Source organism: Panicum hallii, chromosome 3 (genome assembly GCF_002211085.1).
Source record: "Panicum hallii strain FIL2 chromosome 3, PHallii_v3.1, whole genome shotgun sequence".
NCBI lineage: Eukaryota > Viridiplantae > Streptophyta > Magnoliopsida > Poales > Poaceae > Panicum > Panicum hallii.
The window spans coordinates 8115445-8134784 of NC_038044.1; the positions used below are offsets into that span (position 1 = coordinate 8115445).

Here is a 19340-nt window from a genome sequence, read left to right on the forward strand (position 1 = left end):
TGTTTCCAAAACTGAGGCATTTGTTTACATTGCTTCTAATTTATTACGGTAAGTATGAGTTCATTACAAACTTTGTCCTGACCATTGTTTGACATCTGACCTGCTGTTTCTGCATTGTCTTTACTTGCAAGCCCTGTATTTCTGAGTTGTGCAAATTAACACCCAATTCTCTAAATTGTTCCAGGTTTTGTTTCCATTTTCTTAACCATCTGTTCACTAGTCTTGTACAAACACTACTAGAATCCTAACAATCTCCGAGCGTTCTTGTACAGTCGGTCATTACCTAAGACCTTGGAAAATAGCAATAGCCTACAGTTAACCGTCGGGAACATCCCCTCGGCGACTCTTGGTCGGCCATTCGACCAATTGCCAAGGGTCTGTTGGCCACTTCGTTTGCGACGGTGAATGTGCGACAGTTCACCATCAGCGATGTGCTGACCACATTACGGAAGGAGATGGTCATCCATCCAGTGGCCGACGGGTGATTACTCTTGGCCCATGGCCATTTTAATTGAAATTATTTTTATTTCCCTCTTTATTCCAATATTCAACTAAAATTATATTTTTATTCTGTCAATCCTAGTTCTGACGTTGCTTCATGTAAAGTTCTGCGAACACGCGACAAGCAAATTGCATTCATATATTGTATTTTATCTTCATCATTTCATATTGGTCCAAAGTTTAAAGCAGAAATTAAAAGGAGTCAAATTAATGTTAGTTGTATAGCGTCTCATATTAATTAGATTACACCTCACTGGAAAGCTGCATACATTGAACGAGAAAACAAAACAACAAAAATTACATAGATAACCTGTCATACATTTTTCTCAGGGACTCAGGCCAGCTACGAAGTTCACATAAAAGGTTAAAAAAAAGTGAATCCATCTTTTGTCTTCTTCTTTCCAACCTCCTCCACGCATTGTCAGAAACCTTGACGCATAAAATCTATCAGAAAAAAATCAAACAGATTAGAACCCCAGGATAAAAAATTGTTTGTAGTTGATATAATAACAAAGGATTTTAACTGGGAATACCTCTGGCGTGCAGTGATCTCTCTGGGAAGATGATGAATTCTGAAAAAGAATAAGCATAAGAACAGATTAGTTCAGAATGGATTGAGGATTTCAGGCTAAACATTAGTCTATTCCTATACCTGGATGGATGTAACACGCCGGCCATTAGGGGCAAGAGCTAGGACGGTTGTCAATAATGGTGCTCGTCATATCAGAGATGCCTGGTAGTCCTGATTTACTAACCTTTTGACGATCCCTCGCGACGCTGCGCGGCATGGCACCCCCTTGCGCCGGTGAGGACGACATCACAGCCGCCGACGGCTTAAGGCGGCGGCAATCGGCTCCTGCGTGCAGGCATCTTGGTGGGCCGCTTCAGATTTCGCAAGAGTCGTCAGGATGTGCACGATCCTTCCATGGATGAGGGAAGAGAGGCTTTGACGCCAAGGGTAGGTATATGTACTCGATCATCCAATCATGAATGGTTGTGATATGGTTGGTTACCCGATCTTACGGTCTTGGGTGCTTTAATCACAACGTGGGAGGGACTCTAAGAAAATCGTGCGATGAAAAATCAAGAAAAGGTAAGCGATGACGGTTATCAAATATTCAATCCGCCTCATTTCTCTGGTTGACGTGTTTTGCCGATGGTGTTTCTTTAGACCCGTCGGCCACTTCCATAGGTTGCCGACTGTACCGAGAAAACTGTCACCTATTTCCATAGTTTGCCGACTGCCACAAGAATACAATCAGGCATTCTGCCCCCTGTGTAGCTTAATATCCTTAGAACTTGTAATTGAGCAACCTTGGACTCATTCTGACAATGCGCCACAAACACCATTTCATCCAGTTTTTCTGCCTTTCATCCATCTCCTATGGCATGCTGTACCCAGGTGATAAATCAATTGGTTTAGAGATAATTTCCCACATTATCACTGTAATAAAAGTACCATTCTTCATATTGTTTACTAGGGAGCAGTTGTCACGTTAAGAAGAAACCCATTTTATTACCAGCAAAATACTTCATGGCATGGTATGCAACTGCATGCGACTTGCAGCGTAGAGATGAGGATTTACAAGGTATGAGATAACCATGTCAAATCATACCATTTAGATTGTTAACGAGACATGTTCTACACAATCTGGTGTAGACTTCACATCGATGCACATATGGCTCTGATAACCTTATGATGCAAATATTGCTTCATCGGCTCAAACTGAATCAAGGATTACGTAGATTAGAACTGGTGGAATTGCATGAATCTAAACTGATCAGATGGGTTAACACCCAGCTGTCTTAGTACGATTTGTTGCAAACCAGGAGCAGGGGCGAAGCCAGGCCAAAAGAGAACCGGGGTCTGAAGAGGATGGGGTCGTAATGAATCATTAACAACTAGATACAGTGATTTGCCACTGTTTTGTTTTTCAAAATTCATCGGGGTCAGCAGACCCCGATGACAAGCCTTGCTCCCCGCCCCTGGCCAGGAGCAGCATAACCGTGACATAGGATAATTTCACATAGGGACACTCGCCATGAATTCCTTTTCAATTGGAGTTCTGGTGAGCTAATAATAGCTACACTCTTGAGTCACAAAGAAGCACGTGGATTTCTGTTTTGCTTTAGTAGTTACCAATGATAGGATCCGTAGTATATATGACAAGCAAGCATGTGTAGCTCTGTTTCTTAGCTTGGTATTCACTATTCATATTTTTTTTTTGTAATCTCTCTAGTGTAGGTGTTTGAGCAATTTCTTATCTACATATCTAGTTGAGGAATTATACACATTTCTCGTATCCAATTTGAATGTGTTGAAGCTTAAATGGTTACAGGTCTGGGTTACCCGTGGTTTTACATCAACATAAATGATTTTTATAACACTGTCCCATTTTTCACTTATCTATTTTAATGTGCATTCTAATTGCATATGCGTGCAGTGCAAAGCTGGACATGTGAGGTGCTCATTGTGCCACGAGAAGCTTAAAGCCACCGGAAGCTGCCATATGTGTGGTGGTGTTGCCAACAGTTCTTACACACGGAGCCGCGCCAAGGAGCGCGTGGTTGAGGCCATCCGCGTCCAGTGCCCAAATGCTGGTCGCGGCTGCACCACCAGGCCGGCCTACTATGACCAGGAGAGACACCGTCAGACATGTCTGCATGCGCCCTGCCGCTGTCCCATTGTGGACTGCAACTTCGTCGGCTCGACAAAGGCCCTCCTGGACCACTTTGACGACTTCCACGGCTGGCCTTGCTTTGCCAGGTCAGGACTGGCCAGATGTGCAACTTATACCTCAAGGATGGCCTCAACACCGTCAAGCTCCCTGACGAAAAGCAAGGCACCACCGCCCGCAGGCTGTGCCTGTTCCTGCTGGACGTGGTGCGCCAGCTGCTTGGCTGCACGATCTCCGTGCTCCTCATCCACCCACATGGTGCCGATGAGCACCAGGGTTCGTGCTCCATGAAGATGAAATGCGAGCTCACGTACTCATGGAACCTTTCATTGAGTTGCGGTGATCAGGTGGAGCATAGCCAGGAGTCCAAGTTCACCGCGACATGCACTGATCGATCCACTGGACTGCCCAACCCTGACGAGGGCTTCCAGTTTGTTGTGCCTAATTCCGTTCTTGCAGACGATGACAAGGAGAACGCTATCAAGGTTGGGTTCCGTATTGCCAACAACTCATAGATCCCTTGAGGTTGAGGCCTTTACTACCTGAGCCATTTGATTTCAACTTCAGCTAAAATCCTGCTATAGGACTGTCATAGTCGGCAGGGCCTACTCTTGGAGCAAGGTGTCATCTAGGAGTTAAGGCTGCTTGGGAGGACGTTGGACAGTTTGGTTGTAATTTGACTGGATTCTATCTGTATAAAGAACCAATGTATTCTGAGTATTTGGGAACAAGTTAACTCCTCTATGTAATTGGAGGAGGTTTAGGCTAATGGAGGATTAAGCAGAGTTTGGGGTTTCCCCTCAGCCCTAAACTTCCCTCGCCTCACACCAATACGCATAGCACACAGTCATAAGTTTGTAGTTCCAAGGTCTTCCTTTTGAGTAAGTCCCTTGCATGTTCTCAATCTGTCTTTGAGCAGAGTTTGGCGAGCCTGAGCTCAGTCCTGCTGGCAGGACGTAGTGGTGGCACGGCCAAATGCCTTGATCGGCGTCTTCCTGCAGGCGGGCGGTTGTGATGAGGAAGTTGAAGCCATTATGCGGAGGTTTTGTTAGGGCTGGGACGCCCATTGGACAGACCAGTGCGAATTGCTTCTAACACTGGCTGTGTAAATGAATTTCAGTAAGAGTCCTAGATATCTGTATTTGTTTACTGATTACATGGGGGAAGATATGAAACAGGACACCTAGAAAAATAGAGGAAGTCATGAATCGGGACTATGTATGTTGCTTGCCTGCCAGACTCTTTCTAGGTGCCTGCTTCGAACAGACAGCAATTAACAAGCTAGAACACAAATGCAAAAGCAGAATTTTACAGTACAGTAGGAGTTGGAAGTGAAACCATATGAATTGAAAAGGTAATATTCCACGAGCTTGAGGTCAGCTTCGTATTTAATCATCATCATCCAGCAAACATTGTGGAAAATAGAATCGCAGATCATCCATCCTCCCGAAATGATCAGGTTTCAGTGATGCACTACCTTACTAGTGTGTTTAAGCTAGGTTACAGTGAAGTTTAACCTGCTGAGATCCTACTCATTTCTACCCAATTTCCAACACACTGCTGAGATCCTACTCATTTGTACCCATTTTTTTTGAGGAATATATCTACCCAAAATTAAACAAAAGGACCATGATGTCGAAACAAGTTCGAGAAGAACTTGCGGATCGGACGGAGGGATTTTGATCGACTGATGGTCGTTTTTGGTGGCAAATCTGTAAAGAATGGAACCGGAGGAGCTTCCAAAATTTAGACACGGAACCATCGAGATCGAGAGCTGCCCATCCATTTGATGCGGGGTGGTATACATTGCTCGGTACGGATTGGCCTCCATGGCGTGGCACCTGATCGAGGAGGGCCCTTGGCGCCCGTTCCGACGCGGCCGGGGCGCTCCGGTGGCCTTGTTGAGCTTGTCGTGGCAGCAGCAGGTCGAGCACACCGCTGTCTACTCATGGCGTTGGGTAGAGTAATACTCCTAGTTCATGTTCCAGCAAGACCCAGAACAATCTTCCTAGCTCTTGAGCCTCCATCCTAGGCACTAGGACCTTAAACCTTGTTCTAACATTTGTAGATGCATACCAAGTCACTGATGAATTTTTGGTAGACGATATGATCATATGATGGTGCTGCAATGAACGGGTAATACATACTGGTCATCATCACTGATTAATCAAAGAAGATGCATGCCAGGGACGATCGGATGAATGGCCAATAAGCATACTGCATACACACTAAAAGTCTGACATTCACATATATACCGTGTCGCAAACAGAGATGCTTAATTCAGAGCAACAAAACACATACTACTACGCTTTGCCATTTGCAGTTTGTTCGACCCTAGCATAGCAGGCACGTCCATAAACTGCTAAACCAGTGATGAGCTGTGAGCCGGTGACATGGACAAACAGAGCAGGTTCTAGTTTACATCACTACACACACCGGCCGGTGTACTTATAAATACGAACTCTGACCTCGATACCATCCCTGTCATAGGCTCCAATAAATGAGTTTGTCAGGACAAACTGGAAGCAGCCATCGGGGTTAGGCATCCCATCGGAGAGGTCCGTGCATGCTACTCTGAATTTGGATTGCTGGTAATGGTCCCATACCTGATGACCTCCATGATGATTGTTGTCGTTGAAGTCCCAGGGCCGCTAATATGTAAGCCTGCATTCCATTTGCTTTGAGGCCGCTGGTCCATCACCACCATTGGCGGCGGCGGCGGCATGAGGGTCAATGCAGAGCACAGAGATGGTGCGGCCAACCGGTTGCCGTGCCACAGTCAGCAGGAGCAGGCACTGAACGGTAGCGGTGGCGCCTTGCTTCATGTTGGCTGTGGGGCAATCAGCAAGGAGGAAGTCGAAGCCGTCACGGAGGTGGACAGCAAATTCGCCGTACTTGTCGGCCTCGAGGTTGGTGATGCACGGCCAGCTGTGCACCTCGCTGATGTGGTCCAGGAGCGCGCTAGTCGAGCCAAGAAAGCTGCATGCCTCACCAGGGTAGTGGCATGGCGCGTGCGGGCACGCCGAGCGGTGGCCTTCTCGATCATGGTAGGCCGGCCTCGCGGTGCAGCCATGGGCGGCGTGCGGGCATGGGACGCGGATGGACTCCACCAGTCGCTCCATGGCATGGCACAAGGCGGTAGCTGCCGGTGGCGACGCCACACACATGGTGGCACTTGCCCGTGGCCTTGAGCTTGTCGCGGCACGGCGAGCACACGACGTGGCCCACTTCACACTGCGTGCATTTGTCATCAGCATTGACCAAAGTAAGTCATCCATGAGTGAAGCCAGTAATAATGTAATATACATGCGTATGGTCAGATACAACTGAGACTGTTGACGTGTAAAGCATTCAAACAGTTTTTTATGGAGATGCATGGCTTAACACAGAAATGATACATTACTGTCAAAATCAACTTTGACCATGAAAACAAACAGAAAGATAAGAGCTGAGGACTCACTCTGACACTTTATTTTTTAGGTATGGTAATGTAGTTGGGGATACCTTGAGGTGAGAAAAAGATTTCAGTTGAGGATTGAACCTAAACTCTGAGAACTTCAATTCCACTTTGGGGGTGAAAAATATTTCACCTGAGGATTGAACCAACACTATTATTAATTACACTTTGGGGTTGCAAAAGGATCAGAAGAATTTGTCTGTTTAAATTAGAGAAGTCCTACTCGAGTCATCAGTTCTATGTAATTTTCTAGACCATTAGGTAGTTTATCCATCTACGTGCTGGCGTTTTCTTATAATGGAGAATGCAATAACACAACAGACTACAGAGCTAACACACAAAAAAGGGGAGCAGAATCTTGAGGTTGTGGTCGTGCACAGTACCTGGAAGATGGGGGACTTCAATGGGAGGAAGCAGACGCCGCAGTCGAGGGCGTCGGCGTCCTCCACCGACGACGACGGCGCCATGGCCAAACCGGATGAAGCGACCTCCGATCCTCCTCCGTTGAGGGGAGCTGACCGCTTCCGCTTTGGCTCGCGTCCTCCGACCGGCATCCTGCGATCCGGTGACCGTCGCAGCTCACCCGGCCCTCTCCCCCGCTGTGATTTGTGCGGCTCACCCTCACCTCCAATTTATAGAGCCGCTGGACTTCATTCTCACATTGATTTGCACGCGTCCCCAAGCGGAGAACGGGAGCCAAGGAGGCAGCTTTGGCCCATCTTGGAACTGCATGCCCACACCTGGCTTGGACTGGGACTGTCGTTTCAAGTCCAGGAAAGACTTTGTTGGACCATTTTTTTTTTGTTTTACAACGGGTTGCTCATTTTGCGACGCATCCGTTCATCTTCTTCTGGGAACAAAGGTTGTAGAAAAGAGGGAATTTGGGTGCCAGTTCTCTCCAGAGTTCACGATAATATTAGAGATAGCTAGCTCATGGTATTGGTCGTCTTTAGTATTGCCTCTAGATGACATGGCATGGGTTTCAAGATGTAGTGGATTTTGTTGTTGAACTTGTTCTAAGAAAAAAAAAGAACAGGAGTATACGAGAACTTCAAAGGTCCACATATTTCACTCCCTCCATTTTGTAATATATTTGACACTTTTGATTATATCAGACGATATACCATGGATGTTATGCAAAATATACTAAATTACCATTCAGTTCACAATATGAAGATGTGTTCAAGAACAAAGATGCTGGAACTTGTACTGCTCTTTTCATCCGTAGAGCAACTCATCTATTGATAGCACAAAAAGAATAGCCCTCGGCATCTTTGCTTCCGGTTGATGGGTTGCTATTACCATGTCAAGGCTGTTAAGAATTAGAATAACCAGCACTCATCAGGGTTGGGCAGTCCATTGGAGAGATCCGTGCATTCTACTTCGAACGTGGATACCTGGTAATGTTTGATTAACTTATGACCACCATGTGGCGGCTCTTGATGTACACATGATGTGAGTAACTGAGCTCGCATTGTATTTCCTTTAAGGGTGACGGTCCACAACCACGGCCGGTTTCATCATGGTGAGGATGGATGCAGAGGACAGTGATGATGCATCCAAGCTGTTGCCTCACCGCATTCAACAGGAACAGATACAGGCCGCCGTGGATGGTCCCTTGCTTGCTGTCAGCAGTGGCACAGTCAGCGAGGAGAAAATTGAAACCATCATGGAGTTGGAGCTTGGATTCGTAATCATCGGCATCCTTGTAGTTCATGGTGGCAGCCTTGACCGTGGTGGTCACGGCATGCCGAACAGATGACATGCCCCACGTTGCGCTGCATGCAGAGGAATATGTAATCGGTATGTTTGTTCAGATAAATTGCACATGAATGATCAATAATATACTCTCGTGTGTTTGGACTTCGGACACAAAACCAGGTAATAGAGACTGAAGTTGCTTAAAATATTTGAAGGCAAATTCAATTTCTATGCCAAAAATGTTTTTTATTTCTGTAATCTTCTTTAAACAAGCTACTAAGCTACGCTTGAAATGTCTTGAAATAGATACCAAGTGGATGAAAATTGCTTGAAATAGATACGAACTGGATGGAAAATTCCAATACCATATGCTGCTACTATTCTAGGCATTTGTTTCTGGTAATTGCTCCATAGGAGAGAAAAGTAACATATATGTATTGTCGTCAGACTATAATTCTACGAAATTTATTCTGGATCAGTTGGGTGTGTCTTGTGGTTCTCAATGTAAGATATGCTAATTCGATAATAAAATAATGTCTGCAGTCCAGTGTCAAGATGTGTCCAAAATTGCTGATCTTACAAGGAATAAGGTTATTGAGCTATGAGAGACTTTATAAATTTTAGCAGCCCATCAGCCCACGCCTCAATAGGATGATGAAGTTGGTGCTGTGGGCAGCATGGAAATTGCTTGGGTAAAAATCAGGAACCCACGTTTACAAATTGTTCGATGGTTAGTGCTAGTTCAAGTTATATCCAGTGTGAAGGAAAACATTATGCTCCTGATGGGGATGAGGAGAGCAAATGGATTCGGGGTATTTTTAGACGCTTAGACCAAATGGCCCTTAATATGCATACTGTTGGTTGTTCAGGGACCACGGAACTAGAAGCGGTGGAATGCGCAACAATATCATAACGTTAATGATATGGATGGCAGTAATTTTTTGCACACAGATACAGGCAGGTAACACAGAAGGTCAGCTAAGTACCAAAGAGTTACTGACAGCAGAAACAGAGTCAGCAATAGCCTTCAAGAGTGTTATGGTTGGGTGTAGAAGGTTGTGGGGCGATCCAAATAAGGCTCTGGATTCACCCATTCAGAATCAAAATAACAGAAAAAGGGAAAGTGAGGTCGGGTGCAGGATAGGAGTGCCTTCAGAGGGTCTTCAATTGATGGATATTGTGGTTCCGTCGGTTTCTAGCCCTGTGGGCATGGTGATTATCAAGAGAAAAAGGTTTCTAGGTCACTTGAGAGGGTGGAGCCAGAAGAGGGTCTCAAGGCTGCTGATGGTCAGGGACACTCATATTCCATAGAAGTTTCAATCGGGGATTCAGGTTTAGATCCTTGCCTTAGTTGTGTGAAGTCAAAACGGGATTGTGGACCAAATTGATTAAGGAGTACAAGACTTGTTTGAGGCATTGACACAACGACAAGGCTCAGGAACAGGTAAAGTCGGCAATTTGGAGGGCATCAAGAAGAGGTCAGGATCCATTTTCATCAACCAGAAGACTACGCTACATGTATCCAAGAGAACAAATTTGGAGTGTCACTCATATTCTGTTCTTGTGTGTCGATGTACTGAGTACACAGAGCCAGTACAGCGCCCCTCTGCAGCTCGGAATGTTGGCTCCGGAAGATTATGCTGCTTTTGGTACTCGGCAACTCGGATAGCAATGGGGATTGGTTGTAGGACTCGTGGATTGGATCAAAGGATGAGCTCTTCCGTGGATTCAATCGATTACGGCTCGATCCGACGCATGGATCAATGAGTGCATTCGATTCCATTGGTTAGGGATCTATCCGACGAATGCGCAAGGAGTGCGCGCGCGTGTACCTGAAAGATGGGGGGCTTCAGTGGGAGGAAGCACACGCCGCAGTCGAGGGCGTCGGTTTCCTCCACAGTCACGTCCCCGGCCGCCGCAGCTCCCTCTGGCTGCATCTGTGACGGCGGCGGCGACGGCATTGCCGGATGGGAGGATCCGGAGCCCTTGCTCATCTTGTGGACGCCAGCGCTTGCCTGAGCTGTGGTTGCCTTCTTCCGCACCGCTACGACAAGCAACCGCCGCGGCAACTCTCGCACTGGGAGCGATTCGCCGTCGCGAAGCCTCACCATGACACCATGGCTCGTCGACGGCTCTGCTCTGTGCTCTGGTGCCAAGCAGGCAAATACTTCAAAAATAAAAAAAAAAATATTTGAAAAAAAATAAAAACAGAAATGAACACGTAGATTTCCTTGTCAAACACACATACGTATACATTCTTTTTTTTTCATAAATGCGGTATTCGAAAACTAAACGTAATGGTTACTGTACCTCTCTTTTATGGTCCGAAGTGCATATGCATGGCTTATTTTATTAAGGGATGCTATTTTTTTCACAGTTCACATATTACTCTTTTGTAAAACACAACATCCCTATAAACCACATTGGGTCACAAACCTGAATGCATAAATTCTATCCTATATACTCGGCGGAGGGATAAAAAGATGTAACCGCCTGGGTTAAGCACTTATTTTTCAAACCAATTAATTATAAAATCATTTACCATGTTGTTAAATACAATAAAACTCCAACAATACGAATAAACTGCTGTTTTGCAACACATCAATTTCAAATTATAAAGTACAAAGAAATTGTAGCAGAATGAACAAAGGGTTATTTTTTCTTGAGGATTCCTGAGGCGGTGAACCTTTCATAACAGAGCTCATCTCTACTTTCGTTTCATCCAAGATTTGTTTGAACGAAAGGAGCGCTGGCGGCCTAGGAACCACGGGGAACGAAATGATACAGAAATGAAACAGAGGATTGAGGTGGGGGCGGCACCACGACGTGGATCAATGGGCCGCAGAAGCAGCTCCAACATTATAACCAAACAGCAAGGACTAACTTTTATAATGCAAATATACGCAGCAGACAGACAGATCCAAGAGGAATACGTGTAAGTCCATTGTGCTGCCTTAGTTGTGCAAAGGTCTCAAGAAAATCCAGCGTTGTTGTACACGCAACTGGGTGCATAAAATCTATAAATCTTTTTTGACTGAATATCCAACAAATTTGGGACCGAGCACATATAATATATAGTGCCATCCAGCACAAATTTGGGACCGCTGACCAGGCCAGGTCACCTCATCAGCTGATCAGTCTTCCAATGGCTCCAGCACATGAACGGCACCATCGCTCATGCCGAGTGCGATCTGGTTAGGATTCAGCCAGGGATACGCAGAAACAGCCATAGGATACACGACTTCACCTCCGCTGGATATAAAGATGCAACCAGAAGATAGTACCAGTAAGATATTGTTGACTCAACAGAAACTGTTGGAGACGGCACATACCTAGATACTGAAGAAGGTATATAGGCTGAAGGTGCAATCCTGCATCGTAACCTAAGAGATTCCGCTTCGAATATTCCAATTGCTCCATCGCGGAATCCCGCGTAGATCAAGAGACCGTCAGATGTGTATACTGCACTTGAAATTGGAGAAGGGAGTGCATCTCTTGGGGACCACTGCATTATCAAGTAATGGTGACTAAGCATCAGTGTGATGATTGCAATATGTACATTTTTGATATTAGGATCATCATAATATTTATATCTAACACTTCTACCACAATGTAATACAGTATGTCACCACTCAACGCAAGATTGCATATATGCTAATAATAAGTAATAAATGCAAATACGTTGTTACAGAAATTTCATAAACAACTAACCGAGTGTAGGCATTCAAGCTTCCCATCATAGATCGCCAACTGGCTCTCATGAACTACTAAAAGATGTGTTTGGTCATAGTGAAACTGCACCATTGTATCACCAACTAAAGCAGAACCATTAGATGGAGGTCGAATGTATCTTGATTTCTTGTTCTCCCAATTGTCAGTGCTCCAAACACATAGCTACAAAATTTCATATATTAAAAGAACTATACAAAAACAAGTATACTTTTAATTCTCATGTCTAAATTTCATATCGAAAAAAAATACTTGTCCTTGCAATCAAGATTCCATCTTTAAATTTCTTTGGACAAAAGAATGGCCTAAAATTGTACTGATATGAAATAAGGAGGTTGAGGCTATGCTCACATGCACAAAGCTTACATTTAACTCAGCCTTCATTTTAATAAACAACCCAAAATAATACTTGGTAACGTTAGAATTCACACCTGAGCATCAGCGCCTGAAGATACAAGCACGTTCATCGATTGCGAGAATGTCAGTCCAGTTACCTTTTTCTGATGGCCCATAAGCACCCTTTGGACCTACGCAATTCAATCATAATATGTTAATATTTGGCATGTTGATGTTAAATATAAATAAACCTAAGGAATATGGTGTAAGGCAACAATACGGTGTATTTGATGTTCTGTAGCAAAGCACACACGATCAACTAGTAATTAAGTAAAAGCAAGAGGAGGTATGTAGTCTGAAATGACAGCGAGGTATTTCACAAGAGGTACACGGAACTTCCTACGAGTATCATAATACATTGAAAGTGACAGTTTTAATTTGCCCAAGGTGTTACCTATAACCCATAATGATAGCCAATTCATTCAGGTCGTGCAAAGCAGGGGACAATAGAGACTAAACGTTAATACTCACCTCATTAGTGCGGACATTATAGATTTGAATTGAAGAGTCCTCCATCCCAATAGCAATGATGTTATTGTCTTTTGGGTAGAATGCGAGAAAAGTTGATGCAGGTGGAGGTGCCATGAAAGTAGTCAAGACCTGTGAGAGATTCACAAAATTAGTGAAGTCAATGAAAGGCCATGGCATAATCATGAAACAAAAATTATTTTACAGAAGCTATCATACTATGAGAGCTCAATCATGAAAGTAACCGTATATTGGTGACGCTGAAGAAAAGTACCTTGAATGTCTTCACGAAGAACAGCGAGACTTTGCCACAAGATGCAGAAATTATATAGCGCTCATCTTTTGATAGGGCAATGCGGGCAGCTGCTGCTCCAGTGTTGGCTTCAGTTGTGTCATTTGTCATTAGAATGCCTTCTTTTGGTTGCCACAGTAGAGGTGGAACAGATGTGGTGGGCTAACAAAAAGTTATGACAGCTTTAAAAAACAACTAAAAAGAACTACAATGTCAAAATAAAAATAATTCAGTTCTCCCATGCATCTAACCCTGCCACGAGGATTTTTTTCATTGGGCCCCCATTTCCACAGCTTAAGAATAGCATTGGAGCTGAGAGTCAAAAGATATTTCCCCCTATTTGCATACAGAAGACGGAGAACCTATGAAGGAGAAAAGAAATAAAAACAGTACTTTATCAAAATTTTGTACCATATTGCTCTGAATCTGACCATAATCTCTTTAATACTGTAGCACAAAATGAGTATCACATCAAAAGACAATATGAACAAGAAGGACAAATATAAACATTTGTGAAGTAAACACGTGCAAACATCAATTGATATTGTGACCTTCCCTGGCTTAAATAGAATATGAGCTCATATGTTTCAGCTTGATGTTGCATGCTAAATATTTATAAGTTATAACTCAACAAGGGCATACTAATACCAAAAAAATTAGATGCAAAAATTGGTGAACATACTTTGGTGGAAGATGCTTCTGGATCTGGTGGAATACGTAGTGCTCGAATATGTTCAGAGTCAACGATGTCCGCAGACTTCCAGGCCTTCAGTACGAAGTCAGGGGTTCTGCTAACATCCATACGTGCCTATATTTTGTTCGTTATAGTTAGCATATGAACATATTAAGCAGCAAATAAACAAAGAAAAAGATCGTGGAAGAGTAGCTGTCCACTCATGTGTGTCATGAGCTTTCTGCAATAGAACTACAGTACACACTATCCAAATAGAACAAGGGCGTTCACAATGGTATGGCTGGTTTCATCAGTTGTAAGCAAAAGTGGGGTTATTTTCCTTCAAATTTTTACGGTCCTTGAGGAGTTATCACACTTTTTTTTTGTATTTGGAGGTGCTGAAAAACTTAATCAAGCTCTTATAGTAACAAACTGCAATTAATAAAGAGCAGCTAATAAGTCATTTGCTTTCCCCACTAGGCTGTCTAAAAAATCCAACAATACTTGCATTATTTGTCGTACAGGTGGAGTACAATAGAAGGGAAGAAGCAATGAAGTCAATTCTAGAATATTAGGGTAGCTAGACTTAACTTGCAGGTAGGAGCCAATGACAGAACAGCCGAGAGATTAGGAGTAGCTAGATTCCACTCGCAGTTTACCAACGAATTAATCCGATGGAAATTTATCGAGCCCATCAGGGCAGCTCCAGTGTGTGTTTTTTGAGGGTGCTGGAAAGAGAGAGAAAAACGATGTAGAGGATGAAGAGAATCTTGTATGGGATGTTATCCTGCCATCTGGTGCCTAATTTTGGGCCTGGTTCCTAGAATAAAATATGTTTGGTGCCTCTGCATTTATTGGCCTACTGCACCTCGGTTTAGACACTGCATGGAGCTGCACGTGGGGATGGTGGGAGAGATCGGAGTTTTTTTCACTTCCCTACCTGCTACCATGGGTCCCACTAGAATTGCTATACGCTGGAGCAAAATTTACCAAGCTAGCACCTTCTGTGTGCGTCCTATATTAGCACTACCAAAGATGCTATACATATACATTATGGATGCCCTCACAAGGCAGAGGCAGGAGAGAAGAATCAATAAGAGAATCAATAATTACTTAAATGGAGCCATCAGCTTTTGAAAACATAAAATTGCTCAGTCAATCAATGTGCATGCATGATCAGTTCGTACCTCTTGGTAGGTTGAGAGCATCTCTTCTTCCTGCTCCCGTGTTGTTCTAAGATTGGGACGTTTGGGATGGACGGCGGCCATGCGCTCCAACGCATCCTCCACATCCTCCACGTCCAAAATACGGGCACCTTCACAGTTCACTATCACGGTGACACTCTGGAGCGATGTTCTTCCAAAGCTCTCGAAACCAAGCAACTTGCCAAAACTAAGCAGGGTCGCATCTTTTAAGAACCGCACACTGACTTTAAACTTAAGGGATTCAAGACTTGGCATGATAGCAGATGCTACACTGCCGTTGCTGACGCAATCGCGCAGATCAAACCAGGAAGGTGCACCACCGATCTTCAAGTTTCTCAACTTTTGAAAGTAGTAGCCAACACCTTGAGCCGTGCAAGGAATCTTTATATAAACTAATTTGGTTTTATCACACAATATCAGTGTGAGGTGACGGAGCTCTGGCAGCCTCGCAAGGGTTTCCATATCCTGCCCTTTAACAGCTTGCACTCGCACATACAGATAGGAGAGGTTTGGAGCAAGCGATGAATTTATCCACTTAGGCAGTCCAGGGAACACGAGGCAGTTCAAATACAGGTATTGGAGATGACGACAGGTGATGAATCCTTCATGACTCGTTATGCTCTTAACAACATATAGCGGTAAGCGCTCAATAAACATCATCCGGATACAGTGCTGATTGCCTAGGGACTCCAGATAGCTTTGCATGCACATATCACAATCTGGCGGTAAGCCCTCAATGTGCATCATCCGAATATTGTGCAGATTGCCTAGGGACTCCAGAAAAGCTCTCGCCGTGCTCTCATCCCTGACATGAATTTGAGCCCAGAGCACCCTCAGTTCCCGCAGCATGCCCAGCTCCTTCACAACCTGCATTCTTCCAGCATTATCATAATCATCGTATGTAGGAGACCATCTCGCCAGCTCTTGCAACGAGGTCAGTTTACCTATCAAACCATCCGGAATCCTTGTTCCCGGACCAACACGTAGGCAAACCAGTTGCGTCAGCAGTCCCACCTCCTCGGGCAGCTCATATATGTAGAATTCCGTTAAATCCAGTGTCTGCAGAAACTTGAGATATCTCACTCCCCTGAGCAGTTCGAAATTACTATGTGGATATGACAATGCTAGCCGGAGGTACCTGAGGTGAAGTAAACTCCCAAGTTGATCCAGCGTACCTCCGGTTACATTTTCTCCAGAGTCAATATCTAATACACGTAAAACTGGAGTGTATGGGCGTGATGACGGACTAAAACTGCACTCACTGGCAATAAAGGATCTGACTTTATCCACAGAAATATTAGCTAGCAGTTGATCACCTCTGTGCTCTTTGATACCCTGCAGGGCTAACCTGCGAGCAACTAATCTTCCCGGAAGTTTCTGCCGCTCATCATTGCCATCCAGTACAGTGACAAAATTTTCTTGGCTCGATAATGAACGGACCAAATCAAAAACCATATCATGAACACAACAACCATCTACATACCCTTCACCATCTCTCTCCACTGGCTGGATCATGCTTCTGTTTATCAACTCATTGAAGTACCTCTCCCCGAGCTCAAATAATCCAATGCCTGCTGCTTGTTCCTCATGGACGACAAAACCTTCAGCTATCCACTTCCATATCAAACTATTTTTCTCTATCTCTTGATCTTCTGAAAATATGCTTAGATACACTAAGCAAGGCTTTAGATGTGAAGGCAGATCATAATAGCTGAAAGACAATATCTTTCTAGTATTATCTACATCATCATTGCCTCCCTGCCCAAAACCAATAGAGTTGTAGACCTCTGACCAGTCCTCCCATGGTTTACTGGCTAACAAACTGGCTATTGTAATGATAGCTAATGGCACACCACCACATTTCTTCAAAATTTTGTCACATGCCTCAACAGATGGACTATCAAAGTACTTCCCTTCACCATCAGCTATTCTTGCATACAATAAATTTTCAGAGTTGTCACGAGAAAGTGGTTGTATTTTGTAAGCTTCGTCTGCCTGTGCAGCCACTTCATAAGTACGAGTTGTTACGACTACTCTACTTCCACAATGACCGTCTTGCAGAGCACATCTGATTAGTTTCCATGATTCCTTGTCCCATATGTCGTCAATAACAATGAAACACCTATACATTCACATGACAGCACAAAGAGGCATCAGATAGTAATTAAAACTATCGAGGAGGCATATAAAAGTAGGTGTGCCAACCATCTGAAAAAAATTATGGTATTACCAACCATAAAAAGGCAGGCTTGCTATATGGATCATCCACAAGCAGAAAGTACGGACAAAGAAATGGGTATACCAACTAAAGAATTCATGAATCACCTCATCTTTGATGTATATTTATTACGGATATCAAAATCTAACAGATGTGGTTTCGTTCTTTTGAGAACAATCATAGCAATTACATTTCATTTTTATTTAAAACAGAATTAATGTCCATTACAACTACATGTTCTTTCTTGATGAAAATATATACAAGTTTATTACTTTGTTTATTACCAATTTAAATTATTCTGCATCAATTAATGATGAACGTAATAATTTCTAGAGTTGAGATGGAAGAAAACATGCTAGCCTCTTTCAGCCTTATGTAATGAAATAAATAAACTATAAAGAAATATTTTTACAGCTATTGAAATTAGAAGCTGATATATGTAAGTTGTGATCAGCATTGGATCAGTGATTATACTCTCTCGTACCTCTTGTCCTTGACGAACTCCTTAAGTTCATCCATGAGCTGCTTTTCATCGAGCACCATCAAATCTGAATTTGCATACTTTCCCCTGTCAAGATCAATGAGAATGTCTCTAAGAACTTTCTTCACGTCAGGGTTTCGACCCACAGGAACAAAAGCGCTGCGTTCGAAATGTGATTTAAGCTGGTCGTGGACAGCTTTGGCAAGAGTGGTCTTTCCTAGTCCTCCAAATCCAACGACAGAGACGATCTTCATCTTCTTATCAGGCACATCAACATCACCCCCTAGGGACAGCAAGCTTATGAGCTCATCCCTTGGCCCCTCGATGCCAACAAGCTCCGTTGCCCTTTTGTATAGATTCATGATGCGAGGATCGATGGTCGTCGTAGCTGCAGGCTTGGCGACAATAATGCTGTCGAGTGAGTACTTTCGACGCCTTGCTGCCACCTCCTCGAGCTTCTCGGTGATGTCCTGGATCAGGCAAGAGATGTTGCGGCGAGCCTTGCTTTTCTTGAACAGGCCGCCCACCTTCTTCCGGAGGCGCCTGAGCATGTGTGTGTCGGTAGGCTCATTGACGCGCACCAGGAAGTTGTCGACGATGTCCTCCATGTCGTAGGATGCCTCCCTGACATCGCGCACCCAGAGCCTGACAAGGTTGTCGAGCTGCTCCGGTGGCACGTCGCCGATCCTGCGGAGGACGGCGTGCACGGCCTCGAGCTCCTGCGAGAGGGACTGGATCTTCTTCCTCACGCCCTTCTGCAGGCCGTACTCCTCCTTGAGCAGCTCGCCGAGCTTGGGAAGCAGGCTTCCCATCGCCCCCATCACCAGCTCCATGCTGCAAGCAACAAGCTCAGCAGGTGGCTCCTGCGCACAGCAGCTTGGTAAGTGTGTGGAAGATCCTATCTGTGTTGGTACTTGGTAGCAATGTTAGCAGCTAGCATGTACTTGACAGTGAGGAAAGCTCACCTAATTCTGCCACCAGCTCCTGGCCGGGGGATCCACAGTGAGTCAGTGAGGAAAGTGCTCCTGGCGTCTCCGTCCAGATCCAGCTGGTAGGGGAGGGAAGGGGTCGGTCTCCGACTCGGGGTGTTCCATGTGAACACGGGGTGGACAGCCACAGGATGAGGATGAGGATGAGGATGAGGATGAGTAGTTAAGGATAATACTTTTACGAGCTCCGAGGAAATGGCAAAAATCAGTCTATAAATTATTTCAAGTTGCAAACACACTTTACACGTAAAACAAGTTGATTTAGCACCCGTTTAATATTATCCCTCGTGGTTTGTTCTTTTTATATGCCACTTCGAGATGCGACCTATGTATATGTGCAGGCCAGTAAAAAGTATGGCGTGATTCGTTTAGGGAACAATGCCGGGTCTTTTGTTTTTGAATCCAACAACCATGCCAGATTTTGATACGGTAACACCACCACCTACCCTCGGTTAAAAGCCTCACTCATCTATTTCTTTTCATTGTAAAAATAATAATAATAGTTTTTTAATTAGTATGCAGAAAAAAAGATACCATGAGTTGTATGGTAAT

General features: G+C 44.3%; 4 protein-coding genes across 6 annotated transcripts; 1 reads left to right on the plus strand and 3 right to left on the minus strand.

The window, feature by feature from the left end:
• Nucleotides 1-2075: 2075 nt before the first annotated feature.
• LOC112885115 (E3 ubiquitin-protein ligase SINA-like 7) lies at nucleotides 2076-3694 on the plus strand. Its single transcript, XM_025950788.1, has 3 exons — nucleotides 2076-2090; nucleotides 2946-3218; nucleotides 3269-3694. Exons 1-3 carry the CDS (start codon nucleotides 2076-2078, stop codon nucleotides 3692-3694), a joined length of 714 nt encoding a protein of 237 aa, XP_025806573.1.
• A 1707-nt stretch (nucleotides 3695-5401) lies between these two features.
• LOC112887420 (E3 ubiquitin-protein ligase SINA-like 5) lies at nucleotides 5402-7151 on the minus strand. The gene is made up of 2 exons (XM_025953591.1): nucleotides 7020-7151; nucleotides 5402-6413 (listed from the first exon to the last, which is right to left on the minus strand). The coding sequence occupies exon 2, from the start codon at nucleotides 6344-6346 to the stop codon at nucleotides 5831-5833; it is 516 nt and encodes a 171-aa protein (XP_025809376.1). The 5' UTR covers nucleotides 6347-6413; nucleotides 7020-7151; the 3' UTR covers nucleotides 5402-5830.
• Nucleotides 7152-7798: 647 nt separating this feature from the next.
• Nucleotides 7799-10478, minus strand: LOC112887421 (E3 ubiquitin-protein ligase sina-like). The gene is made up of 2 exons (XM_025953593.1): nucleotides 10170-10478; nucleotides 7799-8414 (listed from the first exon to the last, which is right to left on the minus strand). Exons 1-2 carry the CDS (start codon nucleotides 10446-10448, stop codon nucleotides 8331-8333), a joined length of 363 nt encoding a protein of 120 aa, XP_025809378.1. The 5' UTR covers nucleotides 10449-10478; the 3' UTR covers nucleotides 7799-8330.
• Nucleotides 10479-11205: 727 nt separating this feature from the next.
• On the minus strand, nucleotides 11206-18924 carry LOC112887418 (disease resistance protein RPP13-like). 3 transcript variants are annotated; one of them, XM_025953588.1, is made up of 11 exons: nucleotides 18765-18924; nucleotides 17803-18662; nucleotides 15083-17222; nucleotides 13905-14030; nucleotides 13474-13584; nucleotides 13205-13384; nucleotides 12934-13062; nucleotides 12498-12593; nucleotides 12049-12231; nucleotides 11670-11842; nucleotides 11251-11589 (listed from the first exon to the last, which is right to left on the minus strand). In XM_025953588.1, exons 2-11 carry the CDS (start codon nucleotides 18630-18632, stop codon nucleotides 11472-11474), a joined length of 4086 nt encoding a protein of 1361 aa, XP_025809373.1. In that variant the 5' UTR covers nucleotides 18633-18662; nucleotides 18765-18924; the 3' UTR covers nucleotides 11251-11471. The 3 variants fall into 3 exon arrangements, with proteins under 3 accessions (XP_025809372.1, XP_025809374.1, XP_025809373.1); XM_025953587.1 differs by having other exon boundaries at nucleotides 11206-11842; XM_025953589.1 differs by lacking the exon at nucleotides 13474-13584 and having other exon boundaries at nucleotides 11206-11842.
• Nucleotides 18925-19340: the final 416 nt, after the last annotated feature.

Bases quoted from the DNA above. Each gene is read 5' to 3' on its own strand.
- LOC112885115 (XM_025950788.1), top strand. The intron at 3,219-3,268 runs GCCCTCCTGGAC...TTGCTTTGCCAG, and splicing joins ACTTCGTCGGCTCGACAAAG to GTCAGGACTGGCCAGATGTG.
- LOC112887420 (XM_025953591.1), bottom strand. From the start codon at position 6,346: ATGTGTGTGGCGTCGCCACCGGCAGCTACCGCCTTGTGCCATGCCATG.
- LOC112887421 (XM_025953593.1), bottom strand. From the start codon at position 10,448: ATGGTGAGGCTTCGCGACGGCGAATCGCTCCCAGTGCGAGAGTTGCCG. The intron at 8,415-10,169 runs GTACACGCGCGC...CTCTGCATGCAG, and splicing joins TGAAGCCCCCCATCTTTCAG to CGCAACGTGGGGCATGTCAT.
- LOC112887418 (XM_025953587.1), bottom strand. From the start codon at position 18,632: ATGGAGCTGGTGATGGGGGCGATGGGAAGCCTGCTTCCCAAGCTCGGC. The intron at 17,223-17,802 runs GTACGAGAGAGT...GTGAATGTATAG, and splicing joins GAGTTCGTCAAGGACAAGAG to GTGTTTCATTGTTATTGACG. The intron at 12,232-12,497 runs GTGTGAATTCTA...GAAATTTTGTAG, and splicing joins CTTCAGGCGCTGATGCTCAG to CTATGTGTTTGGAGCACTGA.